Source organism: Tachypleus tridentatus, chromosome 5 (assembly GCF_004210375.1).
Source record: "Tachypleus tridentatus isolate NWPU-2018 chromosome 5, ASM421037v1, whole genome shotgun sequence".
In the NCBI taxonomy this organism is placed as follows: Eukaryota; Metazoa; Arthropoda; class Merostomata; order Xiphosura; family Limulidae; genus Tachypleus; species Tachypleus tridentatus.
In genome coordinates, this window is record NC_134829.1 from 14611328 (window position 1) to 14637416 (window position 26089).

General features: G+C 31.2%; 1 protein-coding gene across 1 annotated transcript in view; it reads right to left on the reverse strand.

Moving 5' to 3' along the window:
- LOC143251275 (sacsin-like) overlaps positions 1–26089 on the reverse strand; it is a 52498-nt gene that overhangs the window by 19593 nt on the left and 6816 nt on the right. The window contains exons 2-4 of the mRNA XM_076502715.1: positions 20443–20561; positions 11091–11216; positions 9390–9537 (exon numbers count right to left, since the gene is read on the reverse strand). Coding sequence (XP_076358830.1) covers positions 9390–9537; positions 11091–11216; positions 20443–20561 — 393 coding nt within the window. The remainder of the gene's footprint in view (positions 1–9389; positions 9538–11090; positions 11217–20442; positions 20562–26089) is intronic.

Consider the following 26089-nt stretch of genomic DNA (forward strand, 5'->3'; position numbering starts at 1 on the left):
GCACCCACATGACCATAACTGGAAAGTTCAGATTATCCACTAACTGATTGGGCTGATCTAGAGGAAGACAACAAGTGACTGATAACAGCTGGGGATTCTTAAGCTTCTATAAGACATATCAAGGATTTGGTATCTTGTAAATGTTCTTTAATTCAGCCTACCACATTGTCCTGATTTGACAGTACTTGTACATCTTTCCAGATGACATCAGTGAATGTCCTTCATTTGTTTTACATCTGTCTCAGTAGGATTGCAACCTGCATTACTGGTTTAATTGTTACTTTTGAAGTTGGCACAATTTGCCTGTTAACTGTACTCTTTGGTATACTTCATTCACATACATAATAAAATATACATCTAGATAGATATATAATACAAGACATCTGACCTGACACTCTTTTCCACTAACTTAATGTCACATCCTAACACATGCACACTTGTAAAACACAGTAATCACAATTCAGCAACAACCTCAAGAACTTTCTGCATGCAGTACATATTCCAGATGCCACCTAAACAGTAAAACTGAGGGAACAAATAAAGATATTCAATTTTTTATTGTAACTACTCAACCAGATCACTTCTTTTGTTCTTCTCTTTTAAAACAACATGCACAATATACAAGTGAATGGAGTAAATATTTGGATAAAAACAAAACATATCCCAAAAACGTAGAAAATTAATAAACATTTCTGATGAGTTTACACTGTCCAGGTTAAACATTCATATTGTGTTACAACACAACTCTGTTAATGCACAATAAAAATATAGGAGCAGATAGACTATAGTGCATAACCTTGCATGGCAACACAATACAAAACCTCATCATCTCACAAACAAAATTTTATGTCCATTCACGAAGCTTCTAAGCAAATAATCATTGATGTTAAACAAAATCTCAATGTTTAAGAGGTAAGAACTCTTAAGCCCCTTTTAACTTATTGAAATGTTTTTAATTTTCTAAGCATTACTAATGTACCATGTCAACTCCATAACCTCACTTTTGTTGTACTCTTAAATCTAAAAACAAAAAACAACACACTTTTATTTGAAATATAAGTTGTAGGAATCTCCAATGCTTTTGCTGATATTTTGGCCAACTCTGTGCCTCTGTTAAAATGAAAGTATGCACGCTAATATTTAGCCATGTACGTAGCTTATGTTCCACTTGCAATGCTAAAAAATATCTGTCTTCAGTGCCACACTCATCATACCATTCAATACTCATTCAAAAGAATTGCCACTTATTTTCACACCATTTTAATTGCTTTTCACTAACTCACTTTCAATGTTCTCAACATATTAGTAGATTTGTCAAACCATTATGATTCATCACTTGACTCCTTGTGGACAATCAGATGTTGCAATGTCACCCTCCTCACTGACTTTGCCAAAATTATGTGGATATAACCAAAAACTGCTTCTGTATGTTTGTGACCAGTGTATGACACCACTTTTTGCCCTAATATCTGTGCATTATGCAATGTTCAAAGCATCTCCTTTTTTTATCAAAAGAAAAAGATTTTGTGATACATAAATATGATTAAAAACACAACTGTGTACTTGTAACTAACTGCACAAGAGCCATATGTTGCATGTTTGGAACAACATTTGCCAATTTGTGAAAGTTGTGTTTCAGTTTTGATAACCATTAAATACAACCAAAATTATATCCATTATTTAATCTTACTGATAAAGTTACTGCAAAGGCTCTCATGAATGCATGGTGTCCAGCTCAGGATGTTCAAGAAACAGATGTACTCATAGTAGTTAGCAAGATACTCATTAGTCTGTTCATGCCTCTGACACCCAATGTGTCATGTAACATTTGATATTTATAGCTCATTAACAGTTTTTTTAAATGAATACTGAATTCTTTACCATTGAATTATTGCTGCACTATTAAAGTTCATGGATGTTAGCATATGACTGGTATAATAATCACAAGACACACTGTCTCTATCCATGACAAATTCACCCAGCTCATAATCATGAAAGTAATTATACTGTACTTTTTGATAATGTATGTATATCTTTAAAAAATTTTGCATATTATTAGTAAACATTACAAGGCTTTTGTATCCTAAATATCAGATTTCTTAAGTAATGTTTTATTGTGTCTTTTTTCTTTTCAAATGTTGACTATTCAACATGCAAAGTAATTTCAATTTTAAGATTAAAGGTATTTTTATGTATTGGAACATTTTCAAATTTCATTTGCAAAACCTTTATAACCTCCAGATAATTATCATATGTTTTTAGAAAAAATATTTTATCTGTTATTTTCACAATTGTATCTCTGTACAGGTTGGGTTGATTTGACTGACCTCATAACCACTATAAAGAAATTGAAAATAAATATAAGTTATGCTTTTCTCATTCTAGAATGACAACAGATTATAACAAAACACAACTGTTTATTCTAAATAGCTTAATTCTCATAACATTATAAATTTATATGTATTAATTATATTGATCTTACAGCTGTGACTGTCTAACATTACTGAAGTTGCAGTAATGATGTATCACATGTGCATTTATCCTACCATATCCAAGAACATAAAATAGCCCTTCACAAAGTTACTTGTCTTGGCTGTGTTTCAGCAGACAAGTACTTTGTAAAATACTGTCACATTTTAGTTAAATTACATCACGTATATATATACATACATTATTACTATTTAAAAATAAATTCTTAAACTTATTTTTCTTAAAAGACAGAGCAGTAAATAAAGAAGTATAACAAACAATTTTATGTTCTAGTTACAAACTTAGTATTCATTTGCTCTTGCTGTAGGCTGCTATGCCTTATTAAATTATGCATGTGGAAAATGTGAAACGAAATGATTTTTTTAGGTTTTAGATATACATTTTGGAATAACAAGAAAATCATAAATTACTATATCAATACTATAGTATTCCTCTCTCATTTATCCAACTTAGTAACTAAGTTGTATTAGCATGAAAAATATTAGCTTTTAAGTTTCTAAAGTCTCACATTACTGTTTCTATTCTAGTATAAAAAGAAAGAATTTGGTGACAAAATACTTCAACTTGGCTAAGAAAGCCACTATGGGGACATTATGAGTTTTTTTTTTATTCACATGTCACATATAAAAGTAGATGTACATAAGAAAATATTTCCAAAAATGAAAATAGGTGAACAGGGCCTCTGTCTGAATGCAGCAATACCTCAGTGAATAAAAGAGACAGAAAGTTCTTATTTTAGATTTTAGTATATCAATAATTCAAATTCCTTATTCATAAGAAACTATAGATTATATGGACATCATAAACACCCAATAAGAACCAATGCTGCATTCAGTATATCATGTGACACACAAAATCAATATTTAGGATTTCTTTTTTAATATTTACTTTTAAATTAAGAAATTAACTAATGTTTCATATTAAACTTTGTACTATAATCTACAGTTTGATACCAAACTTACTGACATATATTCGTGAAATAGTAGTTCAATAAATTTTGAATGCAAGCTAACAAACACAATATGACATGGCCATTGACCTGTAGTGACAGGGTTAAACTTGAAGAATTGACTTTTCTGATGATAACAAGCTAGCACTTTACTTCAATCAAACTATGATTCAATGACTGGAAAATGTCTTTTCATTAGAAAAAGCTAATAGTTGAAAAGCTATTTTTGAAAAAGTAAGCCACAAAATTCAAAACCTGAAAAAACATGGAGGCAATCCTTCAATTTTTACAGTGTCAGCCACTGTATGACTCTCCTATGGAACAACAATTCACTCACTAAACAAGCTGACAGTATCTGCAGTAGGTCCATCAGTTAAAATATCAAAGCCTCAACCAAGATGAAAGACAAATGTTTTCTTTCACAGCTTAAAAATGCCACGATGAGGAAGATACACCTATCCATTCATATTCTAAGTTTGTACTATCTTGGAGTGTCTAATACATAGTACAGTCAAGCAAAAGCCAAAATACATAGTACAGTCAAGTATACCTTAAAAATTTAATATCATATTTATACAAGTGCATGTTATGTAATGTTAAATGCAAGGTTATTTGATTTAGTTGTTACAGCTTTGAGTACAAACTCAGTGTTGTAAAATTTCAGTTAGCACCCAGACCTGATTAAGGTACCAACAGCTTAAACTAGCTAAAACATCTGCAACAACAAACTGCCATTGACCCTTCTGTATTTGCTGTGGGATTATCTGGAATGGTACTTATACCTGATAACCTTCTCATGCAACAAGATATGGATACTTATGCATCCAGTGACAACAAGTGAAACAATGAGTCCTATGTTCATGTTTCTAATATTTTTGAAATCTAATCTTTGCTATACAGGTGGTATAATGATTTAAATTTTACATGGAACCTCAGAAACTATTCTTTCCATTTCAAACAGAGAAAGATGTGGCATGACACCTTGCATCACATGCTGCAGTGGATTTATGGGTCCTGAAGATTGCTTATGGTCTTCTAATACCATATATCTACATCAAATTGTGAAATGGCTTTGAAACCCCTGAAAAGCTCCATCAATTTATTCAGAAGCTTTCAGATAAACTTATGAAAGAGAGCCCCATCATGAACAATGCAACTTTTTCAGGGCTGATATTGCTAAATTCTCATGGAGTGTATGGCTTGAAGCACAAATATTAATTATTGGAAAGTCCATACATTTAAATCTGCACAAAACTCAGTTATAATTATGGATAAAATTAGACCCACCTGAAGAAGTAATCAATAATGATTACTATTATGACACTAGGAAAAGACCAAGTAACACCCAGAGCTATTTACTGTAAAGAAAAACCTATAACTCTCTAATAAATAGAGATGGCCCTGTCATGTTGGCCTTTTCTTTGGGCAGCATACATGGTAGAATGGTACTACCTCTCAGTTCCAACACAAGAATGTCATCAGAAACACTGCTTACAAAGTTAACAGCAATTTTATTAACAACCTAATATTCCCAGTTATTGCACTGTGCAAAGTCCTAAGTATCTCTCAATTTCATTAGATTTATGAAGTAAATATACACAACATCTTGCAGTGTTACATGCTCAAAAGCATTTCATGCATTCACTAATCCTCATGCTGAATCTGAGTCATGCAATCAGAAGATCCAGAAAAGTGAATATGATTGTTGTTGCTAGAAATAGTTTTTAAAACTAAATGATCAAGACTGAAACATAGTGAGAACTGACAAATTCTCAACATGCTACTACCATGGATGACTGTGCAATTAAGATGTCTCCTCTCATCATATAAGGTAAGCCTCACATGAAACCACAAATTACAAGAAGTTGAAGTTTATAAGTAAATTTAGTGGTTCACTGTCTATATAAACAGTATATTTCTAAAAACGTTTGTAGTAATGCTGATGTTTCCCAAAATAAATTCCTACTTTCTATTTCACAATCAACATTCAAGAGTTCTCAATGACTGACCAGTAGATTTTTCAATAAACTTTCCCATACTATAATGTTTTCTGCAATAACTAGCATCAGTGTCCAGGATACGCAACCAACATTCATTCAGGAGTTTTTAACAAATGAACACTATTCTCTTAAACATACTAACCTGCACCTGTGATGAATCCATATTAACACACACACATTGTCTTGGCTTCAATTTCAAATATGTATGTTTTATGTGGTAAGAAACCAATTCTCAAATACAACACACCAAAATATCTTACAGATGACATCTCTCTCAGATCATATCCTTTTCGGTATGTAAGTTTTGTCTACTTCTTAAAAATGACTAGAAATTACACAAACCAAATGGTATAACCCGAAATTCATTCAAGTCAACATGAGTACTAAAAGCAATTTTAAGCCATTTCTCATCACTCACATAGAATTTAACAAATATCTTTATTGTGTTAACCAGCTGGTGCCATTCAATGCATTGAGACATTCACCTTATCTGGATTTTTCTATTCTTTAGCTTCTTACAAAGCACTTTTGTTAGATAAAAAGCATTGTTAATCTTTATGGAAAGGAGTGACTGTTGTTTTTATCTATATAGCCATAACACAAGTGTATATTTTTTCTAGAAATATACTGACCTCAACTAATTTACATAACCCTCATATATTCAATCTACAGTGTTTTTTATTTCAGGTGTATTGCAGCTGCAGCAATGACAACAGCAGAACCAACTTCAATCATTTCTGCCTTAAAACAATTTGCCAATAACAGTTCTAGTTGGAACAAGAATAACCATCTGACCATAATCATAAAATAGTCTGGCATTCAGAGGAACAACTGATTTTCTGCACAGAAAACAGAATCTCATGCTTTGATTCTATCACTCCAGCAGATAGTGAGAATAGTTTACATTAACTTCATTTAACACCACAAAAAATACTCTATGCTAAGAAATCAGTAATCCCATTCCCATTACAAGTATCTGTGAAGGGCACTGTTTTCAAATTCAGACATGTCAGCCTTGAATGGTTTTGCAACAGTGCTAAAACATACATGTTCTATACCACTGGTTATGCTAATTACTACTTTCAGCAGCAAGTAATCCCACAGACTCAACTTTCAAGTTTTATATTAGAGATCAAACAAACAAACAAACAAGGCCATCATACAGTTAGATGCAAACCATATGCTAAATTATTTGAAGGAGTGGCTAGAATCAATCCATCATTAACAAACTGAAACTAGTCAGGTCAGTGTCAACTACAGCTCATTGCCAAGAAGTTAAATATTATTCATGTAAAATGTACAACAAAAAAATGACAATCTGCAATTCTAAAATGATAAAAGATTAACTGCATACACCTCAATAAGAATATCTCCACTTCGTATTTCATTGTAGAGTTACAGTTATATTGTCTGTACATTATACAGGCATCCATTAAGCTTAAATGATAGTAGTACAAGTTACAAGGCTCTGTCTTCTTTGTTAATACTTCTGTTACAAATACATAGATTCAAAATTGTGTGAAAGACTATAAAATGCATGTTATGTGTATGTGTGTGTGTGAATATGAATAATGAAAAGTGAAAAAACAGCAATAAAATCTGACTCTAATAATACCCTTACAAACATCACTAAATCCACTAAATAATAGATTTGCTCAAGATACTGATAACATTTACCACTAAATCTCTTTCTAATTTACTGAGAATTACAAATAATAATGAGGCTGGACAAAAAGTAATATAGAAAATGAACTATCTTTATTATATACTAAACACAAACATATGTATACACTTACAATTTACTTATGTAACACTGTCACTTTCAATGGATCACTGTAGCAACTACTAAAGACAAAGGTTATCCTTATTCAATGATGTTCTGTACCAAACTGTCAAATGTGACATATGCTACCCAAATTGCTGGTTATTCTCATTACAATATAGGTAGGAATGTATCATCTAAATATGATCAAAACAACTAATGAAAAGCATTGCTGTTGAAATCCTTATCTAAGATTGCATTAAGCAATATTCTTTCCAGGCAGTAATAAGTATTATCTACTTTCAAGAATAAAAAAAAGGTAACTTGAAACAAGGTCAATTTTATTGTTTTCACAATTATATCATATTAATCCAGTATATTTTCAGTACAAAGAATTAAATCAGAATAATTATTGTAACACTTCAAGAAGATGGAAACTCAAGATATATTTACTTATGTGGAAAACCTTAAAAATGCTAAGATAGCCATCTCAGCCCAAAACGTTTAACCAGACTGAGTGAAGTGTTCCAATTACCAGGTCTGACAGCAAGTAGCTGAGCCTCTGCATGTATGCTTGCATCATATGCTCAATATTTATAAGTACAGAATGTAAAAAGTGAGTGACAACATTGGTTTATCTCTTTAGTTACAATACTAATTATGCATTGCAATAAGCTTTCCTTATTTTACATTAAGAGTATTGCTTTGTTTCTTTCCAGTATTTGTTAAGTTTCTTGCATCTTACTTCTCAGAATATGAGGAAGACTTTTGTAAATGTTATATTTCTTGCATATGTTAATAATATTCATTTTATACTGTTAAAATTGAGTTATTATGCCATATCTTTGCAATGAATTTTCATTAAGTCAAAATAATTGAGTTTTAACTTCATTAATTATACATTATTAACAAACACAAGGAAAATAATATTTACTTTAATTTTCTCTAGAGTATATTCAAATAGTATTCTTATGTGATTAATGTTCTATGTTTGACAGAAGAGTCAAATGTCAAGCAGAAAAATAACTCAAATACATTGTTACCATAACCATTCCATACATGAAGATCACATTTAATCATGTGTAATAATCTAATTTTGAAATCTGTCCTGGTGAGAAACAGAATCACAATGTTACAAAGTTAAAGCATCTGCTTTTGTTTGTTTCATTTCAACAAAACCCCTAGTCATAGGTTACTTGTGTTGGCTGACCATCTCTAATTTATGCTTGATAAACTAAAGGAAATGCAACTAGTCAACATCACCCAATGCCAAATCTTGAGGTTATTCTTTAGTGACAAAAAGTTTGATTGAACATAACTTTATAACAAAACCATGACTGAAAGATTAAGCAAGTTCATTAACAAGATTTGAACATGCACACTGCAAGTCCAGCAGCCCAACCTCAAGACCATGCTAGGCCAATAATGCATTTGTAAAGTGTACTGTACAACTAATCCATGGATAAATAATTTCTCCATTGATTTACTTGTTTGCATTACCTCAGTTTTAATTATTTATTTCTGATAAACATGTTATATGTGTTCATATTTCAGAAACTCCAATAAATATATTCATTCTAACACAAAAGTTACTTGACGTATTTCTTTTACAATGTTTACCTATCATTATATTGCAAGTCTTAAAAAATTGACAATCAACTGTAGCCACTTATAAGAATTACTAGTACACACAAAAGCATGAACTGTTACGAAATATCATATTATTTCACCTCATTCAAAAAAATATTCCTAACTGTAAGTTAGCATGCCAACAAGAGGAACAAAATACAGCTTGCTAAGTAATATCAAATGGTGTAGTTCAAATTTCATTACACTTCACGATATAAGAAGTAAATCATTACAACTTGGATCTATGTGAGATGAAAATTCAATTTAAATTAAATTAAATTCTTACCAATAATAAACTTTTGCAAATAAAACTCTAGTAATAAGTATGAACACAATAACAAAACATCATTACACTTTTATAAAAGACAAAAAAGTTCTGTATAGGTTTAGTTAGAAGAAAAGCAAGTGACTAAAATAAAAAAAAAAACACAGCAGATAATGAAGCACAAAAGAAGTAAACCTGAAGTTGATTATGGTTATTTTAAATGAAACAGTACAAACATAATTTCATTACAGAAAGGTGAAAAAGGTGAGGATAAACTTCAAAATATTTAGATACCTGTGATATGAAACACAGACTTAAAACCAAGTCCAAACTGTCCAACTTTTAAAGGTTTGTCCACTTTCACACTGTCATAAAGCATACGAATCCCTTTCCAGTCATCAGAGGTGAATAATTCATTGTTGTATACACAAAAAGCAGGTCCCTGAAAGAAAACACTAACTTTTAAAACAAATCACAGGCAGTTTTCATTTGTGAAGACATTTAGAAAATTGTCAAACCAAAAGGAAGAATTCCAAGGAAACTTTCACATGTCACAAGCAGTGAGATCAATCAGGTCAAACAATATGTACTTTGTATCACATATCATTATGATGCAAACCCTGCTACTAGCTTTCAAACATACATAATTTCGCTATGTCCATTAGATCAAATGATCTTGATGGTTTGTATGAATCTAAGAATCTAAACATTTATGAATGAAATCCATCAGTTTCTCTGAACCTTTGTATGTTTTATGTCCCTATAGGTTATCTCCTTCATCTCTGGATTTATCTGTTAATCAGTAATATTCATTTTACGTGTAAATTCCTCCAACTAGATCCTCTAAAAACAATTTTAAATATGCTGTTAAGTATATCCTGGAGAAGTTTCACAAGTTATTCACTACCCAAATGGATGTTTGTATAACTTCAAAGCATTCATACAGAAATTACAGGACTCATTTCCCAAATATGTGGAAAAAGATAAACAACTGTCAGAATGTGACAGGTATAAGGTTGGAAGATCAAGGAAAATGAAGAGAAATATGTGATGGTACAAAAAGTGATACTGTAAACAGTACTAATAAAAAGTGACTCAGACTTGTAGGATGATGTAACATTACTAGTTAACTTATGGAGGGCTTAGCAGTTAACTTAGAAGTATCTTCCGCACTCTAAAAAGTATTTTACTATTCAGCTGTTCATAAATGCAATGTATGACTTACAGAACAAATTCACCAGACTTTAAAAGGGCTGTTATAACAATAACTTTTCAAATTTCAGTGAAGGGACCTCCTCTGACATTGATACCCACTCAATCCAACAAGCTTAAAAGGTGCCATTCCACAACTTCACAAAGGCACACCTAATTTGACATTAACTAATCACTGGAATAGATAAAATCCAACTCTTCTCTTTTAAATACCATGAAACAAAGTTGTTGTTTCTCACACGTGAACTGATGGCTGAGGAATCAATTATCTTTCATTCAATTTCAAAAGAAATTGTAAAAACATAAAACATACACAAAAACTACTGAAAAGTATAAGTTCATTTAACATATGCAACTTCAATGTTAAGCATAAAAATTTCCAACAAAAATGTTTTTCATGCTCAAGTTATTAAAAAGAATGTTTCATCAATCAACCATATCATAAGTCTTATACCTTTGTCATGGTAAAAGTAGGTCAAGAACTATAAATTAAATTGTACTGATGATATAGTTTCATGACGAACAAAGTTTCAATCTATGAAATGAAAACACATTATTATAAAGTAAAACTTTGTTATAACTTTGTATCAAAACCATTTCTAGGTGTGAAAGTCATAACAGGAGAACATATCAGATAGAAGCCATCTTTGTAGAGCATATGTAATTTTTGATAGACTCTTATCAGATGTCTGACCACTATTCTATTCCATGGATGTACAGTTTTCAGCAAGCCTAATTTCTGTTTAAATACACCATTTAAGTTAACACACTATGAATACTCACCCGGAAGTACCTAAGGTGCGGTTGTTTCTCCAACACCTTCTCTTCAATGTCATGATTGAAGAAGTGGGTATCATGGATGAATGTAACTACACTTGCTTTTGCATCTTCAGAATTTTGAATCAACTCCTAGTGTCAATGACAAACAAAAATATAAATGAATAAGTAAATTTAAAAAAAGGTTAAATACCAAAAACCAACAACAACAAAAGGAGTTAGAACAAAATATTTATATTTAATAACATTAATTGTTTAAATGCACATGCATTCCATTATTAAAACAGTCTGCAAGCATAGTCCATTAAAACAAAGTTTTTTCTTAAATGTTGATCCACTGACACTTATGTTTCAAATAAGTATATTTTTAATTCATCCAGATAAGAGTGACTACCTTAATTTTCCAAATGCATTTTTTTCATCAAGCATTTATCCACAAGTTAGGATGCATATATGGTAAAAAAGTAAAATTCTAACACATTATGAACAATAATGCACACTTTTGTTGATAGTTTATTAATTCTCTGTTTCTAAAGCACAGATGAGAACTGTCTTTTTCATTTATTTTCAGTATCTTTAAACATAATTTTTGAAATAAAATTATCAAACAAGCCTTAAAATTTTTAAGATTCATTTGCATGCACATTTAGAAATATTTGGAAATACAAAATTAGTTATTGTTACATTATGCTTGACATTCAAACCTTCAAGTCATTTTCAATGAAACCTTCAAATTCTTAGTCTGAACCACTGTCCTAACATGGCTCAATTTCTCTAACATCTCATCATCACTGCAAAAGGAGTCTGTTTCAATCACTGACTTAAGTTACAAAATTATACTGTAAAATCGACAGAAAAAATTACCAAAAGAAAAGTCAGTGTGTATATATCTATATATAAGTGGAGAAGAACTAAAATTAAACAATCACCAAGACAAATGTTGAGCTTGAAATCCAAAGAAATAGAATAATTGAAATGAGATTTACAATATCAGCTGAAATGTTTCTTACCAGAATCTTATAGATAGTGAAAAATGAAATCAAAACTAAAATGAATCTTTAGAACATAGTAGTGTTGTGTAGTTTCTTCTATTTTATAGTTTTGCAAGTTGGTAGTTTTGTTAATATAATTAAAATATTTCTAATGTTAAAGTGTAGCTATTTTCCTGCCATAGTGCATCACTTTAAGAACCCACCCAATCTTCAAACTGCATCTGTTGATGAGTCACCACATACAAACACTTTTTCTTAGGAAAATGAATGCTTTTGAAGCTCCAGGTGCAATTTATTAGTGCATTGTTCTTCTTTTTGACTTTATTTGTTTCCTGGTCTTACTTAGAGGATTGTATTGTATTCTTCTCAACTGAATGTCTTACATACATTAATTTTACCACTCAAACTATCACCTCTCTTGGGTAAATCATTCTATACAAGTTCTATCCTCAAAATGTGAAAATCTAACATCATTACCATAACATCGATTTTACTTCACAAATGTTGTCCTTTGGACAACCAAATTATCACAAATTTTGAAGCTGTACATACTGCTTTGCATGAGCATGTCATTAGTTATTAATTAAAAGATAAGGTGAGCAAAAACATACTAAAATGAATGTATCAGAGTAAATGATTAATAATTTTATCAGAATTATGCACCTGAAAAGAGAGTTATTTTGTTGTAGCTATACTGATTTGAAGATAGAAAACTCACACTATTATAAATGTACATATGAATATTTTTGTAGGATACAGATTTGATAAAAGGATCTGATGAAGATGATGGAGATTGTCTGGAAGGCCTACAAGATTATTTGAGTTGTTACTCATATTCTAGTTATTCTCATAGAAGAGTCTCGTTAAAAGGTAATAACACATTTTTTAATGCTTCCAATTAAATTCTGAACTAAAAAAAATGCTTTGTTAATAATATAAAAGATTCTTATATTTTCATATAAAGGAAACTTTTATTTTTTGCAGTAATGATATCTTCATGATGAAAGTGACACACAATATACAGTGTTCTTATTTTTTTCAGAAATTACTAATAATATACATTGTAGACATTAATTAATTAAATTATTTGTTATATTGTTGTTTTATACAACATTATTTCAGACTTGAAAGAATTACTAATTTTATCACAAATAGACAGAAAACTAAGGTACCCAAACTGAAAATAATTGGATATGAGCTGTGATAGTTATAACAACATTTTTGCAGTGCATCTAACTAGAGAAAGCCTAATTTGTTTCTAATGTAGTATTGGTGGGGCCTTTTAAATCATTTGGTAAAAATAACGTCTAGTTTATTTCAATAATATTTGTTACAGACTATGTCACTAATAGGCCTAACTTCACAAACATACTCCCTCACAGAAACTTTACAATTACTGCACATCTAACTAACAGACTGCTTCAGAATGATTTCACTTATATACCTATAAGAAATATGCTGACTGACTCACTTTCTAGCTCACTAACTGAAACTGTGTAGAACAAGCTTTCAGATCTTACAGAGGTTTCAACTTTGATGAAATTTCTAGAGGTTGTAAAATCATGACAAGATCTCTCTTGCAAACAAACATCTAAATTAAAATATTAACCTTAACTGATATTAGGTTGTTCAGAAATAAATGTCGGAATTCTCACAATGATATTTAGAAGTTGAATACTGAGTAACTTATCGTTGGTTGACTGGTTTAATTCAATATTTGTCGCACACAAGGTGTCTTAATTGTCTGCCGTTTCAATTCTACTCAGAGTAAGTTTTGCAACTCCCAAGGCAGCATGGGCAAGAAGGACTTTCATCTGATTTTCCTCTGTAACTTCAAACTTGGACAAAAAGCTACCAAAACTACACAGAACATCAACCAGGCATTCAGTCATGGATCTGTTACTGTACATATTTCTATGTGTTAATTTTAAACATTTTATTGCAATGTATATTGATAATAATAGATACACTTAGTGATATAATAGAGAAAATCAAAAATAAATTATAAATATTTACCTTTATTTATTAATTTATGAGATCCTAGAGAATATACAAATGAACTGTGAAAGCTGTAAGGTAAAAAATAGCACTTTCATATTTCACATGAAAATCACCTTGCAAGTAAGTTGTCCAGAGTATGGGTTCAAACAACTACATGAAGCAAAAAATATTTTATTAGAAAGTAGAAAAAATCAAAATTAAATATTTTTTTCTGGAAGAACATACTTTTAGGAACATTCTTGCCATATTTGACCAAAATTGATTAAATACTTTTATTTTTGGAACAAAATATTAGGAAAGTGATGTTAAATGCTACAAATTGTAGCAAACAGTAGCTACAGAGTTAAACACAGTCCTTGTCTACTTCCAAGACCTCAAAATACAGCTTCTTTCTAGCTTTAAAGTTTTATAATCATGGCTTATCAATTTTTTCTGTAGCTAGTTACAGATCTTTCTTATCTCTTACAATCAAAAGCAACAGAAACCATTAACCAAATTTGTCCAAATTATTCAAAGACCTCTCATCAGCCCATTGTCTTCAATTATCTCAAACTCTTAGACACTGTGATAAATAATACTCAAGCTCAAGTAAACTAAAATGGACAGCAGCAGTCTGTTGTAAAACACAAGTGTAGAGGGTAGCATTTCAAAACTACAAAATACAACATAGCATTGAGTGAGTTTTCATATTCAATAAAGAGTTTAGAAAAGAGATTTAAATTGTAACAACAGAATAGAACATACAATAAAATGTGCAGCAAACATGTTGAATAAATAACATTATCAAAAGAAACTATTTTATAAAAAGGCTCAAATATACGTATAAACACTGTATCTTTAAAATAATAATAAATATCAAATAAAAACACTGAGAATATAGAACTTATTACATTAACAACAGGGAAGAGTTATTTAATTTTGGGTGATCACTGAGAATGGGGAAGATTTCTTTAATAATCTAATGTGATCTGTGGTTCTAGAGTTAAGAAGATTAAAAGTTTCCTAGAAGTATGGGTTGCTTAACATGTATTACAATGGCAATTATTTTGAACAATGAGTTTCACATATTGCTTAGTCTATTACTACCACTGATGTGGAATTATCTAAGTATCTATAACAGTTATTACTTTTACTTGCTAACCTTGTGGTAAATATTTAAAATATTTGAGAATCCAAATAAAAAATAATGTTCCCATTTGCTTATGGCAAGTACTACATCAGAATCTCATACATCAGCAGTTCTCAAAGTGTGGAGATCACCTCCTTAAAGTGTGCAAATCATCTTTTGGCAGGCACAGGAGATTCGAGTACAATCAATAGTACAATAATGCAAAGTTAAGGATTTTAGCACAATTTTATTAAAAAAATAAGTAATTACTGAAATACATATGGCACTTCATTATGTTATATCTCTTCACTTAACTCACTCTTTCACTCAGTTAAAAAGTATTCTAAAACGTATCTCAAAATTTTGTAATGTGATAAGCATAGTGAAAGAAATGTACATAGAGTTTTCTCTACCCATAATAGCCATTTTCACATATATATTTTTCTCTACAAATGGGTTTTCTCATCATCACGGATAATGAAAGAAATAAAATTAAACCCTTTCACAAAGGTTGGACGTGTTTTGCATCTACTCTACTTGGGATGGACATTTATGCAACATCCCCTGCTGGGACAGTGCTAAGTCTATGGATTTACAATGCTAAAATCAGTGGTTTGATTCCCTTCGGTGGACACAACAGATAAATAACCCAATGTGGCTTTGCTATAATAAAAACACAAACACACGTACATTACCCTGAGATATCCTCACAACACCTGGTAATATTTTGTTAGAGTTCATAAGTATCTTGTAGACATAGAATGATATTTTTTAACTACGTCTTTCTAAAAGAAATGCTATTCATTGATAGTAGTTATTTACACACAAACTCAAAATAAGTTTGATGCAAGGTGATTTTCACTTTAAGTATAAAAATACTTTTCTTCATCTTATAGTTTAATATTTATTTGCATAATGTACAGAGCCTTCTAAAAGAATACCAAAAGTTTTTAAGGTAAATGTTTTATTTTATTTTTCAATTTATCTACCATACCAGTTATTATAGCTATTATCATCAGTGACACTGCAATGAAATAATAAAAATTAGGAAATAGAAAATGAAAAACATCTTTTAATTTCCTCTAGAATATCTTTAAACACTTTCTTTTGGTTATATTTATAATTACAAGTATTTTCCTTTTTTGTCCTTTACTTTATGTCTGTTACTGAGATGAATGATAGAATGTTTCATTAAAAAGTGTATCATTTACACTATACAGTTAATTAAGTGTGGAAGCGTTTTTATAATACCACTAAAAGCTATAAAAGAAAACAGCAATTAGCAACATAAATCTGTTTATTTATACTCACTACCAAAAAAACAATAGACATACTCACAAGTAGAATAAAATAAAGTAAAAACTAATCTTTTGCTGTAAGATGATCTAAAAACATTTCACAATGTATTGTCATTAGAATGTGAAGTTGCTGAAATTATAACTCCTTCCTTGGTTATGAAAGCTTTGATGAAGCAATATCTATGATAACATCATGATCTATACTTCAGAGAATGTCTTTTTCCACTGATATCAAAATAAGTGAAAACTTTCATAAGCTATCTGAGTGTTAGAGAGTGTTAACAGGTATTTATAAACTAGTTCTATATTTTTGTGTGCTTTACTGAATATGTTTTAGTGCCCCAAAGTGAAATAAACAAATACTAAATAGTTATGGCATCATTTACACATAGAAATCTGGTCATTCTAATTCATTTACCATTTTCCTTCAGTCTAAGCTTAGTCTGGCTTACCTGTAGTTTCTTGAAAATTCATATTCAAGATGTACTCCTCAGGTAGCATGCTTTTCAGCCTATCTCAGTTATTTACCAAACTTATAAGCTCACTTTGTAATGATCGCAGTTTAATTCCTCATCAAATTTTACAAGTACTCCACTTAGCTTTTGTAGTGCAGTACGAGGCAGTAATACTTTTACTTCTCCAAACTATGCAGGAACTCCATATACCAGGTCCTATATAATGCTCCATTCTGCTCAAATCTTGACTTTAAGCTTTCAATAGTTGTGTCTAATGTTTTATTCTGTGCATGTGCCTCAAATTCTTTAAAAATATTAAATGTTGTTTCTTCCCATGAATCATCTCCAGATATTATACTCCTCTTCTAATGTGTCTTCCCTGGAGAAAAACCTTTTGGATGACAGTACCACTTAGTGGTCTTCACTTTTCAAGCTCATTTGCTGCTCATCAATGAAATCAGTCACTTGTTTTCACCCCTCCACAGTTCTGCTTAATATTCTCCAGTGAATCAAGGGTACCCATTACCAACTATTTATAGGTACTTAGATAAAGTTGTGGTTAGATTAAAAATCCAAAAACAAATGAATGCTGTCATTATTATCACATACCTCAGAAGAACATCTTTATGAGATTTAACTTTTGCTTGTATATCAGTGGAGATATTTTCTGCTTCTTTAATACTACTGAGGGAAAGCATTACATCTACATGCAGGGAACTTTGTAGCTTTCCTAAAGAACCAAAGTGTTTAATCAGGATGGCATTCTATGCTCAACAACATGTTTCATCAATGATTTGTTTGTGGTGCTGAATGCTCTTTCCATATATATGATCTCATACATTCATTCTTCTTTAAGACTCCTTAAAGAAACTACAATTTCATTTAATAAAAAAGAGTAAAGTAGCAACAATAAATGAATGATTTGCGCCACTAATTACAATATTTAATACATGACTATAACCTCAAACATGAATTTGTCTGGGCAAATCACTGTTTAGCCATCTTGAAAAATCATTATGAACTCCTGCAATGGCAATTCATTTACATATATCTAAATTATTATTCTTTAGAACATTTTTCAGAAGTTCAAGGAGACATTTTTCTGTAATATCAGTACAATTAAAAGAATATTGGTCTTTCACTAAAACATGTTGTGTCTAATTGTGCTGAAAACATATCAGCCTTCCTTAATTCATCAGTTACAGCCCTCTTCTGTATCAATGATAAAATCAGTATTATGACATTCTTCACCACTGTTTTGAACATTAATGTTTATAAACTACCACATCCTTTACTTCCAGATCTGTGTGCCTCTCCTGATTCTTCTTTTACTATTTCTCTAATTTTTGATTAAACTGTCAAATTTATTAGTGTTAAAATGAAAATTCTGTTAAGTATATATATTTATATGTCTTATACATAAATTAATAATCATATGCTTCAGCTCTTGCAAGAGTTTCTTCCTGACAATGAAACAAAAATGATAAGTGTGAGACCGTTCCAAACTGCAGAGGCAAATGCTGGGTGTAAGGGTATTAAATAAACTTTTCATGTATGTTGGGATAACAGATGAAGTGCTGACTGAAATATTAGTAGGACTGAAACTCTATGACTAGAACAATGTTAACATTGTTCATACCACCTGAAACAGACTGTATACACATGCAAAACACAACTGTACAACTTTCTGTCCAGTACATTATTCACTAGGACTGTATATCAAGGTTATCAACTTACTGACACACAAGTATTTTGCCTGGGTTCCTGTTAATTTCATTGACATACATTAATAGTAAAGGTGTTTAATTATATTTCGAATGTAACACAATAACTTGCATAGAAACATATAGAGGCATCCATGTTGAAAGGTTTAATACAATTTTAATAAAAAAATTTAAATTTTAGTATCTTTCTTTTTGAAATCAATAAAATGATGATGGAAAAAGACTACAGTATGAAAGGTAATTAGAGGTTTAACACATTAAGCACAAAAACACCATAATTTAAAACAAAATATAAAAAGAGCAGTGCCAAGGGAAGGATAAACTTCTAATCATACACAATGCACTCAAGATGACTATTGTACATGGATAGTGTACATCACCCTTTTACTAATGATAGATGACAATAGTCTAATGACAATTTAATCATAGACTAATGCAGAACATATTAACACTCGGAGAATGAAGTGTAATTTTTAAGACTCGGCACATGCAAAAAACACTTTTGACAGTAGCATATGGTATTAGATCTCTGTTCTGGGGAGAGGTAAACAGTATTTCTGAAGCTTCATTTATTCTGAATCTAATTTTGCATAGCATCCAGAAAACTGTTTAGATATCTCTGTTATTCCCTACAGATAATACTTGTTTTATCCATGAAGGTATTGCTGTAACATTGCATGCTGTACAAGACTGTAAATGCCCAAATATCCTTCAATGGTAGCTCACATAATATTTGAGGCTACAGCCTCCTACTGTATGAGAATGGCCAGTTGCATAATTAAGCTAGTTATTGTGGTTTAATGGATAATAACCCTTCAAAACACTTATAACTTCAAGATGATATAACAATATATATAAAATATTGTCTCAAAATAACAATATTTTTCTAAGCTTTGTGCCCATAGCTTTAAATTATCTTGGATTCAATTCAGAAGTTGAGTAGTAGTTTAAGCACAGTATGTTGTCGTTTAATATGTCTGTTGTATATGATGGTAAGTTATGTAACATGGAATTGCTTTACAGTTTTTAACAGCAAGGGACTGTACACAAACTCCAGGATGATACAAACACTTGAATACCTAGTTAATACAGAAGCATCTTTCATTTCATACAAGCATTTAAAATCGTGAAAATTGTACATGTGAGTGTATTATTAAAAGATGATAAATATATTAATTAATCTTATATTGTATGTGTGTTGGAGCACAAAGGCACAAATTACACTTTATTACGTTATTTACTTGCTGACTTGTCAGAAATCAATTATCACTAAAAAAATAGCATAAGTTATAGCTTAATCTATACCTTTAAATACAATAAATAAAAAATTACCTTGTATCTCACACATCTACTGAATATGTTTTCTTATTAATTTCATATTCTATTATTTACAAAGACAACTCCATTCCATATTTACCCAGGTGTGGCTGTAATTCTTGAACTTAAAACACTAAAACCATGGTTCAATTCTTCATAGCAGATAGCCCAACAAAAACAAGCTTCTTACAAATTTTACTTTACCTACTAAACTAACAAAAACCTTTGGTAGTAATACTAAAAGTATGAAAAACAATACCACTTATGCAGTATATATATATTTTTTCTTGCTTTATTTCCAGAGTGATGTATGATTGAGATTTTTTTTATAACATGGCTGTGTTTCACACATTTTATTTTATAATTTTCTATATAAAAATTACTTTCACAGTGAGTAGATGACAAGAATAAATAAGTTCAGAAATAAATTTAAAACGAAAAACACTTTTAAAAATGTCCTTACAAACAAAATTTGTCCATCATCAGGATATTCCCTCAGAATACACTGTAGCTGTTTGATGACTGAAGGCAGAATCATTCCTGAATATTCATCATCTGAAATCTGGCAACCAGCTTCTGCTTCTAAAAATAAATATGTTTTTCATTAATTAAAACAAATATGATAAGATGCTACATTACTCATTCTAGTAAGAAAATTACCAAAAATAAAATAATAACTATCAACGGTATTAACCATGCTAGAAAAATTATTAAGGCCTAAATTTGCAAAAATTAAGAAATAAAGGGAATTGTAAAAAGATAAGAAAATAAAAATAATAGCAACAAGTACTCCCCTTCTAAGTCTTTGTTCAGCAATAAGAATAAATCAATTCAAGCAATTTTCTTCTTAATGGCATGAATGTAAGGAGATTCAAAGAAAAATTCAGTGTGCAAATTTTTGCAGTTTGATTGTCAAAAATACAAATGCTGTTTTAACACTGTCCATACCTGCAAATTGAGTAAACTCATGTTGGCTAGAAAGGAATAAAAGATTCATTACATGAATTCTTTTTTCTTTTTTGGGGCAACATGACTAGCCAAAAAAACCCAATGTAACCTATCTTTACATTCAGAGGGTCATATAAACAGTTTAAAATGATTTGGTTTAACATTTAATGCAAAGCTACAGGAGTACTATCTGCACTAGCTGTCAATAATTTAAAGGTGATAGACTAGAGAAAATGTAGCTATTCAACATTTGGACTACATTTTAAGAATGAATTGTGTAATCAACCATCACATTATAATGCCCCCATGGTGGAAAGAGTGAGCATGTTTGGTGACTAGAGACAGTTTAGAACTTCAACTCAATAATATAATCCATAAATTTATCATACATTGAATTACCTAAAAGAGATACAAGATAAAAAGTTATGAAAATCAAGAATGTTTTATAAATTGTATATCAACATATTTCTATCTAGTATAAAGAAACATATCATCCAGGAGTAACTAATTATAATAAATAACTAAAATATTCTAAACAACTTAAATAAATTAATTCCTCTGTTGCTATAAGAGATATTTCAAAATCTGAGATGATAATTAATATATTTGCAGTTATGATTAGAAATATATTTTATACCCTTTAAGTAGAACTACAAATAAACAACAGTGACGTGAGTTCTTAATTATAAAGGATAAAACTAATGTATATTAACTGGTTATCAAAGATTAATCTTGATTAACTAAAAGTCAAGTACTAAAGCATAAATCAAATTAAATGTGTGTGTTTTGCATGTCTGCAATATTTGTATTCATAAATCAGACTGAGGAAATATGAAGAAGATGTAAAACATAGTAAGCAGTAGACATTGAAATGTACTTGATGATTTTGATTATAAAATTTAATGATAAAAATAATACATTAAGAGTTATTTATGTTATATGTGCTAATTTTGAATGCTCAAGAAGATTGATACACATAATCCAGACTAGGGGCATAGAATTTTACACCCGATTGGGGGGATGATTTTTGCAACCACTTATGTCGACTGTTCAATTTGCAAATTGGTAATCTCTGATTAGGTGAACCTGAAAGCTGTAAACATGCAGTCACAGAGTAATCTTGTTGCCATGATACTTCAAGATTTCCATGTAGGTTTGTATAAGTGAGGTGTTGTGAACAGTTTTCATAATGTTAATAGAATAAAGACATATGTTCACAAATTAACTGCCACATGACTTTATTCCTGCATACTACAGTGTAAAAGATGGCCATTATACTTGACAAGGTTACTAATAACTTTCATTGCATGAATTACGTTTTCAAATATTAATAAAATTAGTAATTACCCTTGATAAGTTTATATCTACTGAAAGCTGTTCTTGTTGTTTGATAAAAATAATTAAAATGTCTTTGCAAACTCTTGAAAATTACACATCAATACAATGTAGCACATAATTATTCATACTTTTCATTGAAGTAAGATTCATTTTGTCCTCTAGTCTACATGTTCCCAAACGTAAACCTTCTTTGTGATGATCTGTTTATGAATTCTTTCATGAGCTCTTCTATATTTATCTTGTCGATCTCATCTATGTGAGTGTGACAAACTGTCACATGGTTGAAGCGGCACTGAGACATAGTTGACCTTAATTACGTCTTCAACCATCTTAATGCAGAAAAGCTGCATTCACAATTGCAGCTGGATACTGGACATACAAGCAAAATTTTCATGAGAAGAAACACCACACCACTTAACATCTGCTGGCTTGTTTCATGCATTTTACAGTAAGCATTCTTCGCACCTTTCAGAGATACTGCTTTTATTGTTCCTTTGAACATGGACAACAAAAAGTCAAGCCCTTGTGCAGAGATTTCTGGATAGAAGTTTATAACTGAGTTATCAATCTTGCCAGATGTGATCATGTTCTCAAGTGCCAGATATTGCCTCAAGTCATTGTTGTCCACATTGAAACTAGTGGTTAGATGTTCCAAAAATTCAAAATATTGGCTTCTGTAGTAATCTCTAGCTGTTGCAGAATGGTGTGCTGAGCCATCACCTGTGATCCTTTTGGGGGGTCTGCAAATGCATGGTAGTACAATAGGCACCAGATATAGGGAATTTACCTTTTCCTCAGCTTCATCAAATATCGTGTTGTAATTTTCCTCTTTTTGCAATACCTGCAATTGCTCAACTGTCATTGCAGATGCTTCAATCATACCAGATACTGTTGCTGATTTTGCTTGGAATGTACGGTTTAGTTCCTTTAATGCAGCTAATGGATGCTGAGCCATCAACAATCCTAAAACTGTCTTTCCTTTGTCAAATCTGTCCAGCAGACCTTGTGCTTTCACTGCTACATCTGATTCTTCATTTGTTAATTCAGACAAAGAATCAACAATGTCACTGTAGTGATCATTAGCACATGTAAATGCAGATAGGTGGTACAACCAGCGTGTTGGACACAGTGGGCGGATGTATTTAACTGGACCATTGTGGCTATCTGATGATACAATATTTTCAAAGATTGTCTTGTATTTGCCTGACTTCTGAATCAAGACACCAAGTTCATGTACCCACTGGATAGAATCTTGAACACGTTCACAAGCTTCAACTCTATGTTGCATTATTAAATTAGCCTTGTGTGCTCTGCAATGAAAAAAACAAAGCTGAAGGTTGGTTCTCTTTTATTTTTGCCTAGCATCCACTGTATGCACCACTCATGTTAGCAGCTTCAAAATAAGTTTGTGCTCTTAATCCTGACAGTGGTAAATTGAGTCTAGTCAGTACATCAAGTATAGTCGAGGATATTGTTTCACCTACGTATCGTACACATATTGCTTCCTGTTCAGCACCTGTAACATCTTGAGTGTCATCAACCATGAATGCAAAGATTTTACTTTGCTGCACTTTATGTGCTATGTTCCTCAGTATTTGATGGCTGAACATCTCCATTATTTCATTCTGAGCCTGAGGTGATGTGAATGTGGTTTTCTTTGACAAGTAGGCCATCAACTCAGGATCTTCCTCTTCCAGGAGCTTCATTAACTGCAGGAAGTTCCCCTCCGTATCAGTATGTCCATGTAATGCTAAACCTTGATGCAATAAGAAATGTAAACTTCTGAATAGTTTGGCCAGACTTCTTTTGTATTCTTCCTGCTGCTTCTTTTTTTCCATCATGTAGCTGGACAGTCACTGGAGTTATATCAAGTGAACCTTCTGAAGATACAGCGAATCTGTGCTGAGAGAAGGATTGGTGTTTGTTGAATTTCTGTTTTGCCTTTTTTTAGTTGCAAAAACTGGTGGATATGAAGGTATACTCCACTGGCCTCTCCAATTTCCCTGTAAAAAGGCCTCTATTTTCCACCTTGGCACAATGAAAGCATGTGACTTTTTGAGTCTGATTGTTGAAGTGCAGCCATGGGAACTCATCAAACCACTTGCCCTGGAAGTTGATATTTTGAGATTTTGCTCTCTGTCATGATATTAGTTGTGCGTTTGGATGATATGGCTTTCCACACTGTATCTGTGGAGTGTCAGATTTTTCATTACTGCACAAACTTGTTTCACAACTATCTGGTGGTTCATGATGCGCAATATTTGCACAAGCATTTTCAGACTCAGCCTCTGATGAACATGGTATTTCCTCTGTATGGCAAGTTTCTATTCCTTTGCTCGAGGTTGTTGCATTATCTGCATCTGCATTGTCACTTGTAGTACTAGCAACTGGCTTGTAGAACTGTCTAATATCGGAAAGTTTCAGACGCTTGCTTGTCAGAATTGGAATCTGTTTCCCAGATGACTCAACAGGCTAAAATACAGTCTTTATTGAAAAACTCTAACATATCACGAACTAAGATAAAACAGAATGGAAGTAGGACTGAACTGTACAATGTATTTAAGTTAAACGCGCAAACCTCACAGTGACTACCAAGCCGACTGACCGTCTGGGCATCCCAGGGACAATAATGTGTGCTAGTTACAAAACAAGTAATTGCAAGTTTCTCGAAAAATACTTAAACAAACACAAATATATTATATTTCTGTTAAAGCTCATCAAAAGGCAAACACATTGTGTTATAACGTCTATAAGCATGTCTATTAAATAAAAACACCTAAACAAAAACTAGCAATACAATTCGAGTAGAGGCTTCAGGCCGTTGAAATCGCTCCTTTTGTGTTCCAATTATACAAAAAATATAATATTTTTACTATCTATATGAAAATATATTGTTCTTTTACCATAAAGCACCAGCACTTTATTAGAAGGCAGTGATAATCTAAAACTTCATGGATTAATGAGGGCCACAAACATAGGTCTAATGAAAAAATATATATGTAAAAACAGCTCGTTTGGGTTGAGAAAATATTTTACGTAGAGGAGTGAACAACATTTTGACCTTCTTTGGTCATCGTCAGGTTCACAAAGAAAGAAAGAAGTAACTGACCAGAAGCTTACCAGATGTTTGAAAGGGGTTGTGTAACTGAGTGTCGGAATGCAGAGGGCATGCTTAGATGTTTGAATATATATATATATATATATATATTTAATAAAGGTATAAAGGTGTTCCTTTATATTGGTTTATTTTGGGCTTGAGTTGTTGTATAAGTAAAGCTTCTTCAAGTTTGCATTTATTTATGTTTGTTTCTTTATTTAGTATTTGAGTGTTTTCTGTGGTTATGTTGTGTTTATTTGACTTGCAGTGTTTGAAAATGTGTGAAGGTGACTTTTTATGTACTTTGAATCTGGTTTCCATTTTTCTACTTGTTTCTCCAAGTCGTGACAATTATCACATTGTATTTTATAAATAATGTTGGTGTGGTGTTTGTCAGTGTAGTTTTTACATAGTATAGACCTTAGTTTTGTGCCTGGTTTTTGAATAAATTTAGTATTAACTGGAATGTCATATTTTGTTACTAGTTTTTGCCAAATGTTGGTTATTTTTCTGCTGATGTCGGGAATATATGGTATGTATCAGTATACAGTTTCGTGATTTTTTTAAATCGTGGGATATATTTACTTTTGTTAGTTGATTTTGCTTTTTGTCTAGGTGTGTGCATGTAATGTATTCTACGGTTTGTGGAGGAAACTTATTGATGTTGATGAAGTATTGTTTTATTTTATCTAATTTATCGTTAATTTTATCTGGTGAGCATAGTTTT